This window comes from Salvelinus sp. IW2-2015, linkage group LG20 (assembly GCF_002910315.2).
Source record: "Salvelinus sp. IW2-2015 linkage group LG20, ASM291031v2, whole genome shotgun sequence".
Lineage (NCBI taxonomy): Eukaryota > Metazoa > Chordata > Actinopteri > Salmoniformes > Salmonidae > Salvelinus > Salvelinus sp. IW2-2015.
In genome coordinates, this window is record NC_036860.1 from 49,175,337 (window position 1) to 49,184,276 (window position 8,940).

At 40.1% G+C, this 8,940-nt stretch overlaps 1 protein-coding gene across 4 annotated transcripts; it reads left to right on the forward strand.

The window, feature by feature from the left end:
- The first annotated feature begins 1,382 nt into the window (after positions 1 to 1,382).
- LOC111981500 (MICOS complex subunit MIC27) lies at positions 1,383 to 8,623 on the forward strand. 4 transcript variants are annotated; one of them, XM_024012782.2, is made up of 10 exons: positions 1,383 to 1,675; positions 2,479 to 2,583; positions 2,710 to 2,829; positions 3,128 to 3,182; positions 3,277 to 3,375; positions 4,936 to 5,027; positions 5,539 to 5,646; positions 5,986 to 6,526; positions 6,627 to 6,740; positions 8,144 to 8,623. In XM_024012782.2, the coding sequence occupies exons 1-9, from the start codon at positions 1,667 to 1,669 to the stop codon at positions 6,713 to 6,715; spliced, it is 1,218 nt and encodes a 405-aa protein (XP_023868550.1). In that variant the 5' UTR covers positions 1,383 to 1,666; the 3' UTR covers positions 6,716 to 6,740; positions 8,144 to 8,623. The 4 variants fall into 4 exon arrangements, with proteins under 4 accessions (XP_023868550.1, XP_023868553.1, XP_070305552.1 ...); XM_024012785.2 differs by lacking the exon at positions 1,383 to 1,675 and adding an exon at positions 1,697 to 1,757; XM_070449451.1 differs by lacking the exon at positions 1,383 to 1,675 and adding an exon at positions 1,697 to 1,743.
- Positions 8,624 to 8,940: the final 317 nt, after the last annotated feature.

An 8,940-nucleotide genomic window follows, 5' to 3' on the forward strand; every position in this document is an offset into this window, starting at 1 on the left:
GCACAAATAAATGCATTCATGTCTATTTATTTTGATAACAAAAACGGTACTCTGAACTAAAGCAGATCTTCAACCCTGCTCATAGGGACCCACATAATGGGCAGGCTTTTTCCAGGATAGGATCAGGAATGAAGAACAATACTCTAAATAAAGAAAACTGATTAACATTGCTATGTGTATGTCATTGTTATAGTGGAGGTCATTATTCACTGACCCAGTAAACAGTGCTTAACTTGGGCAGAAGCTCACTGGAGCTGATACCGCCACCACAAAGGTTCAACTGCTTGAGCTCTTGTTCTACTTATCCAATATTAGCTCAAAAGTATTGTGGAGCTCTTGCATCCAAATGTAAATAGTACCGGTGTTGTGCCGAAAATCTCCCCCCTGCCAGAATCCCCCCCCCCCTTCCAGAATTCCCCCCCTTCGCATTCTTCATTGCCTCGACTTGCTTGCTAGTTGAGATTTCTGCTCTTCACTCCGTTGTCAGTTTAGCCTACATTTCACTGATTTTAGTAGCAGAAAGCATTTTTGTCTGCAGTTTTCGTTTTGGCTATTTGTTTCAAGTSTATGTGGCGGTTCTAGCTTGTATGGCACGGTGCCGCCCCCGGCAATCTTAGTAGCAGAAAGTCCTGGGCGGCTGCCCATGTCGCCCGTACCTAAATCCGCTCCTGATTTTTATTAGTCTATAAATACATCTCTTTGCCAAAATTCGTCATCTCTCCTATGTCTTATTCGACTAGTATTTTTGAAAGTGTAAGGATAATAATTCAGCCATAGTTGTTCTGAAATGTTTACTGCTTGCCAACATTTTACTCCCTCTATGTTTAATATAATACACATACATTCATTAATAATTTTGGTTGCCTATCCTGACGTAAAGTTTGTTATATAGAAAGTATTTGACTCTGATGTGTGTGCCACAGAAAGTATTTGACCCTAGCCACAAAATTAAGGAAATTATAAAAGGGGGGGAGGTTCTGTCAGGGGGGAAATTTTCGGCACAACACCGGCACCCAAAATTCAGTCCAATCAATGATGGAATAACAAGGAGTCAGATACTTCACCGGATATATAAATGTGAAGCATCCGCTTGGCGTTTCCACTCACAACTAAACATTGTTTTCCTTGAGRCTAGTGGCTGGCAGTGGGAGATGAAAGGAGATGGATTTTGGTCAACATTCCGCACATTTTGTCATTGATGAAACATTTGATCTCAATAGAGTTTTCTGTTCATAATACTAAAATCTGCTATGACCAGAGTGGACTAAGTTTTATAGACTTTACGTTTTGTCAAAGTTGTAAAATATTGCGTTGTTTAGAAGGAGTGCAAAGGCGAATTGAGTTATTGCACACGCRTACTCAACAGAGTAGGCGTTCACTAACGGAAATATGTAGATACAGCTCGAACGAGCCAATAGGAACTTGCTAACTCGTGCTTGGCTCTGTCCATCTCTTTGCTTGTTCTGCCCACTATGACTAATTTGTTCCCTTGGAAAAGACGGGCTGTGGTCTATTTGGGTTTAGTTACACAAATCTTTGATGTAACGATAGCGCAGTGCCTTTGAGGACACGAAAGTGGTTACAGTTTAACAGGATTTAACGCGTTTTCCTATGCTAAAGTTGGTCCCTTGTCGCCACCGGTAGGACACTGAGGGGCGGTACCATAATGGTTCCAGTAAGTATTTGTACAGTGCAAGTCTTTCCTAAGCAATGTTTTCCTTGAGTTTGAACTGGGACTCTAAGGTTGTTTTAAAAAGGTCGAATAATGTATCCGTTTACATGTGTGTATTTATGTGCCAACACATCGACCAGAATTGCGTGAATACAACATTGTTTTCTACACGCACCTTTTAGAACATGTTGTAGCAACAAACGCAAATTGCTGTGGTCTGACTCTAAATTCTATCTAGTTGTGTYGATGTGGATTTGTGGATTTTGAAGTAGATATAGAATGGCTGTAGCCAAGTGTTTCCCTGTATATTTCAGAATTAGCATAGATAGCCTACTATTTCAATGTGAAAGAGATCACCTCTTCTTAATCTGTCCTAAATGTATCTTTATTGTATCAATTTAATTATTTTAATCTAGAAGAGCCCTCCCCGCTCAACAAGTTCAATGTCTTATCTCTTTGATCAGTATCCCATTGATATTGCATTCTTAGTTTAAAAATGTTGCAACCGTGGTTTCATGAAGTAAAGTACTGTTCTGATAATTGTAATACTATGCATAACAGTATTATAATTTCCATTAGAATAATTCTAATTAGGCCTATCATTTTCATCATCAGTTACAGTAGAATATTGTCCAATTATAGGTCCATAGTATTTGCACTAGATGGCACAAGACGGGTGTAGGCCTGTATTGTATTAGATTAAACTGTGCCTCTTCAATAACTGATGAGATGTGAATATAAGACAGGAAAACTATGGACTACTTTAGGCCTATCTTGACAAAAGTCTGTTGTTTGTGTGTCTGCAGGTAGTGAAGCTGGCGGCGATCTCTGCAGCAATGGGAATGGCCTCGTTTCAAGTTTATGCCATGAGTGAGGACAAAACAGAAACRGTGCGGCTCTCCCCTAGAGAGGTAATCAAATGACCAAGATGATGTTCAATTTACTCAAGAAACGGGATGTACTTGACTATTACCACCATGCTTCTTGCTGTATGCATTTGACGATCAATTGATGATGATCTATTGTTCTGTTCTTAGTTGTCCATCTATGCTCCAGACCCTCCAGCAACACACTACATGGATGAGCAGCCTGGAGATCTGCAGAGTGGGCTGGGTGTGGTCCGAGTGGGGCTGCTGCCATATGTTAGAGCCGTTAAGGTATACTTACACTATATGGCTCTGATGGCCTCTTATCACTGCTGACTGTTGGTTGTATTGGCTAATTTGAATATTCATCAATATGGGTTTTTAAGAATGACATGCTGGAAGTTTTGGAGTGGCRCTTTAGTTCAGTTATAGTAATTGTCTACTTTTACTGAGAATGCCATGAGATCAATAGACGGTGAGGTACTTTCTGAAAATGGCAGCTTTTGTGATCTTGTAATATCTCAGCTCTGTTGGTTTGTTTTGCAAACAAGTTTTATTTTCTACTAATTTCTGACCATTGTTTTTCCAGAATGCTTATACCTCTGTCAAGGTTGGAGCTGTAACAGTCTATACTGCTGGACACGGTGAGGAGTGGGGGAGTTCTGTTGACACATCAGTAGGTCTGTTCTAGTATCTCAATCTCTTAACAACTTTTTTTTTCATGTCTATTTTACCTAGATACATATGAGTTCCTGAGAGATCCTCCTCCTGGTTTCTTCCCGAGGGTCAGTGTGATCACAGTCTCTGGGTTAGCTGGTCTGATCCTGGCAAGGAAAGGTAATAATGAGTTGCTGCATTACATCACTGAATACTCCCCAGATTATTGACCAGCAGTTTATTATATAGTGCATATACAAAGTCTACACCCCCTTGAACTTTTTGCATATTTTGTTGCATTACAAAGTAGGATTGAAATAGGGGATGTAAACAAATTTGTGCACAAAATTTGAGAGAAAAAGCTTTTTGTGCATATGGAAAATGTATGGGATTATTTCAGCTCATGAAACAGGACCAACACTTTACATGTTGCGTTTATGTTTGTTCAGTGAACAAAGACCAGGGAGGTTTTCGAAGACCTCAAAGAATGGCAGTGATGGGTAGCAATAACAAATCAGACATTGAATATCTATTTTAAGCTTAGTCAAGTTAATACTTATGCTGTGGATGATGCATTAAACTACCCAGACACCTTAAAGATGCAGTAGAACTTATGAACTAAGCTGCAGGACAGGGAGGAAACTGCTTAGAGATGTCACTGAGGCCATTAGTGATTTTTTWAAAACCGCTACAGAGTTCAATGGCTGTGATTGGAGAACTGAGGATGGATCAACAACATTGCAGTGACTCCACAATAATGACAGTGAAAAGAAGAACAATATACAGAATACAATTATTTCAAAATGTGCGTATGTCTGCAACAAGTCACTAAAGTAAGACTGCAGAAAAATATGGCAAAGGAATCAAATTTTTTGGCCTAGGTGCAAAGCTGTATGTTTGGGGCAAATCCAACAAAACACTGATTAATTGCCTCCTTATTTTCAAGCATGGTGGTTGKTGCATCATGGTATGGGTATGCTTGACTTTGGCAAAAACTGGGGAATTTTTTTAGGATAAAAAGAAACAGGATGGAGTTAAGCACAGGCAAAATCCTAGAGGAAAACCTACTTCAGTCTGCTTTACACCAGAGACTGGGAGAGGAATTCACCTTTCAACCGTGCAATAACCTAAAACACAAAGCAACATCTACACTGGAGTTGCATACCAAGAAGACAGTGAATGTTCCTGAGTGGCCAATTTACAGTTTTGACATAAATCTGCTTGAAAATCTATGGCAAGACTTGAAKATTGCTGTCATGATCCCCAACACCTTGACAGAGCTTGAAGAATTATGAAAAGAATAATGGGCAAATATGCACAATACAGGTGTGCKAAGCTCTTATGAAACTTACCCAAGAAGTCTCACAGCTGTAATCGCTACCAAAGGTGTTTATAACATGTATTGACTCAGTGGGGTGTGAATACTTATCTAATCAAGGTATATTATTGTTTTATTTTTCATTAATCTTTAAAAAATTGTCAAATTTTTCTTCCACTTTGACAGAGTATTTTGTGTAGATCATGACAAAAAATGACAATGAAATCTATTTTAATCCCACATTGTAATGCTACAAAATGTGCACAAAATTAAAGGGGGTGTAGACTAACTATAGATAATAGATAGTAGATAATCCAAAATGTACACTTCGCAGTAGAATGGTTGAATAAGCAGGTTGCCAAATGTCTCTTTGGTATCATGTTCCACTATGTAGAGTAGCTGACTTTTCCCCCCTCCTGCAGGGCCACATCTGATGATGTTGGGGGTTCCTCTGGGTATGGCCACTGTTGGGATGGCAGTGTGCTACCCCACTCAGACAGTGGCTGTTGTAAAGGTACATATTAATGTACAGGAAAAAATAAAACAATTCCACGGCTTCCTTTCGTCTGTCACTAAGGCCTTTTTACACACTATTARATAAATGTCATGAGATCCAATACTTTGGACTGTTAAAACACATTTCGTATTATGGCACAATATCTAGTTTTCTTGTGTCAATTTGTTTTGACATCCATGTGCATATGAGCTAAAATTAAAAGCTGAAACTGGATTTCTTGTGATATGCCATAGGGACATTCAGATGTATGATTTTAATTTGAGCCAGTTTGCTACAGCAGGAAAATAATCCTGCAGCACAGGATATGTGAATTATTATGTTGCTTATAATTAGTGGACATTTTTATAGGGGTTGATACCTTTTTCGTTAGGGCAACTAAAGTCTATTTCAAAGTGGAAATTTTGTAAAAATACAGTACAAGTTTCCATTTCCTGCACATTCTCGGCAACAAAAGAGTGATCAAATTAAGTTCCTACATCTGTAACATTGTGTGGCTTTTCTTCTGCAGATGACTGGGCAGAAGATGTATGCAGCCAACCAGTACACCACCTCATATGTGGCATCAACCTTTAAATCAAAGCCCAAAGAAGTAACTCCCCCAACTGTCAGTCTTGAGGTACAACAGACTATTGACATTATAGATGCTATTTTTCATCTACTCTATGGTCTCAAATTGATTTCACTGTGGAACCTGTGGAAAATTGGTGCCCAAAATTAGAAAGAAATAAGATTTTTGTGCAAATGGAACATTTCTGGGCTCTTTTATTTCAGCTCATGAAACATAGGAACAACACTTTACATGTTGCATTTATACAGTAATTTTGTTCAGTGTAGCTAGGTCAATGATTAATAAATCTAACAAGCCGTTTAAAGCTCTCTCAGGAGTTGAAAAGTTTAGTTTGAAAAGCATATTTTTATGGATTAAACACAACTTGACCAATGTTTTCCTGTTTAGAAGCAGCAAGCCCCACCAGCTCCAATCCCTGAGACAGAAATACCTAAGGCAAAGCCCCTCCCTGAAGCTGGATCATCGGAACCAGTCATGCCTGCTGTTGACGAGGCTCCTCCCTCTGAACCTGGCTGTGCCCCAGTCCCCATAGAAGAGTCTGTTGAGACTGCCCCTGTGCCTTCTGTTGAGACTGCCCCTGTGCCTTCTGTTGAGACTGCCCCTGTGCCTTCTGTTGAGACGGCCCCTGTGCCTTCTGTTGAGACMGCCCCTGTGCCTTCTGTTGAGACMGCCCCTGTGCCTTCTGTTGAGACGGCCCCTGTCGAGGAGCCTGCCCCTGCACCTCCTGCTGAAGAGATTCCTCCACCTGCCCCTGTTGAGGAGGAAGCTGCTTCTGCACCCCCTGCAGCTGAAGAGGCTGTCCCTGCACCTGTAGAGGAGGTTGCTGCCCCACCTCCTACAGCTGAAGAGACGGCATCTGCTCCTGTTGAGGAGGCTGCTCCTCCAGCTCCAACAGAGGAGCCATCTGTGATTGTAATAGTAACTGATGGTGAAGATATTTTAATCTAAGCGGTTGGCTTCATCTTCTTTTAATATCAGATATTGACGTCGACTATAAAGAAATAAACAAATATTTTGGGTATTTCCAGGGAAACCCAAATTTGCACCCGACCCCAAGCTAGTTGACCTGGGCCAGGTCAGCCCTGAGGATGAAGACCTGTACAACATGCGTGGATGAAGAACGACAGGAGGAAAAGGAGAAGGTGGGGGGGGAAGATGTGGGAGGGGGGGGAAGATGTGGGAGGGGGGGGAGGATAAGGGAAAACCACAGAAATGGGAAAATAATGTGATGTGTTAACCTCTGGGATATGTGGGACGGTAGCATCCCACCTGGCCAACATCCAGTGAAAATGCAGAGCGCCAAATTCAAATTAATTACTATAAAAATTAAACTTTCATAAAATCACACATTCAAAATACCAAATTAAAGCTACACTTGTTGTGAATCCAGCCAACGTGTCAGATTTWAAAAAATGCTTTWCGGCAAAAGCAAACAATGCTATTATCTGAGGATAGCACCCCAGCTAACAATCACAGACCATCATATTTCAACCCTCCCGGCGTGACGCAGAAATAAAGATATAATTCATGCCTTACCTTTGACGAGCTTCTTCTGTTGGCACTCCAATATGTCCCATAAGCATCACAAATTGTCCTTTTGTTCGATTAATTCCGTCGATATATATCCAAAATGTCCATTTATTTGGCGCGTTTGATCCAGAAAAACACCGGTTCCAACTTGCACAACGTGACTACAAAATATCTCAAAGGTTACCTYTAAGCTTTGTCCAAACATTTCAAACTACTTTTGTAATACAACTTTAGGTATTTTTTAACGTAAATAATTGATAAAATTGAAGACGGAATGATCTGTGTTCAATACCGGAGGAAAACAATGTGTAGCATGCTTTCTGGTCATGCGCCTCTAACAAACAGTACACTTCACTGGAGCCTCATACTGAACATGGCTACTTCTTCATTTCTCAAAGGAAAAACCTCAACCAATTTCTAAAGACTGTTGACATACAGTGGAAGCGATAGGAACTGCAGGAAGGTCCCTTAGAAATCTGGATTCCCAATGAAACCCCATTGAAAAGAGTGACCTAAAAAAAAAAAGAAATCTGAATGGTTTGTCCTCGGGGTTTTGCCTGCCAAATAAGTTATGTTATAGTCACAGACATGATTCAAACAGTTTTAGAGACTTCAGAGTGTTTTCTATCCAATACTAATAATAATATGCATATATTAGCATCTGGGACTGAGTAGGAGGCCGTTTACTCTGGGTACGCTTTTCATCCAAATGTGAAAATGCTGCCCCTTATCCTAGAGAAGTTAAAGCAACTATAGTTTTTCAGGTGCCTTTCTCTCTTTACCTCAAGGATTGGGAACAGTTAGTCACAGGCTATGTCCTGATTCTCAACCCTTCTCCCCAAGTGTGTACCTGCACACTTCCTGTCATGGATTTACCAATGGTGGAAACTCCCGCCTCCGGCCAATATTTTCACCAATCCGATTTGAATCCATTACACGGAGAAGGATGGAGAATCAGGACGCACACATACTGTATTTGAATTTGAACTCTAGTGTCATTTGTGTTTCTTTGCAGAGGAGCTTGCAGTTTACATAGACACCCACAGGGAGCAGGGTGCAGGCCATCATCTGCATCCACCAGAACAAACAGCCATCTTTACACTCTTCTTCCAGGGCCACAACACAAGGTTTCCTTACCAGCGCTTACACGGAGTGTACAAAACATTAAGAACACCCTTTGCCCTCAGAACAGCCTCAATTTGTGGAGTCCACAAATTATGTTACTAACCAAACTGGACCATTACACTAAATATATATATATTTTTACTAGGGACTTTACTTGGGTCACTGCTATGCTGTCACTTTTTTTGTCAGCCACATTCATGTGGTGAATGCCTGTTTTTAGTCCGGTCAGTCTATGCAAATATTTTCCATGTGGCATTTTGTAAACGAGTGAGCCGTTTTAACACATATCCATGTTTTATAGCATTTGTAAGACTTTATAGAACTACTGAGTTGAACCTTTTTGTAAAAACCCAATGTTTATGGATGTGTGCAGCTCTTGCACAAGTTAGAAACTCACAAATAAGCCCACATAGAGGCACCTGGAGGTCATGTTACATTATGAACTGGCCAGTTTGATATGTGTGTTTGGATCATTGGAATAATGTCCTTGTACTTGATGTCAGTTAGTATTTTCAAAAGGAAATGTTTCAAACAGTTTTGTTTGTATTTTAATAGAACTGTCAACATATTTAAACTTTATATATATACATGGCTATTTTACAGTACAGCCAAGAGGACATATTTTACATGTTTTATCACTCCCTCTTTTTTCTTTTTTTATAAATGAAAATCACTTCACYAATTGAC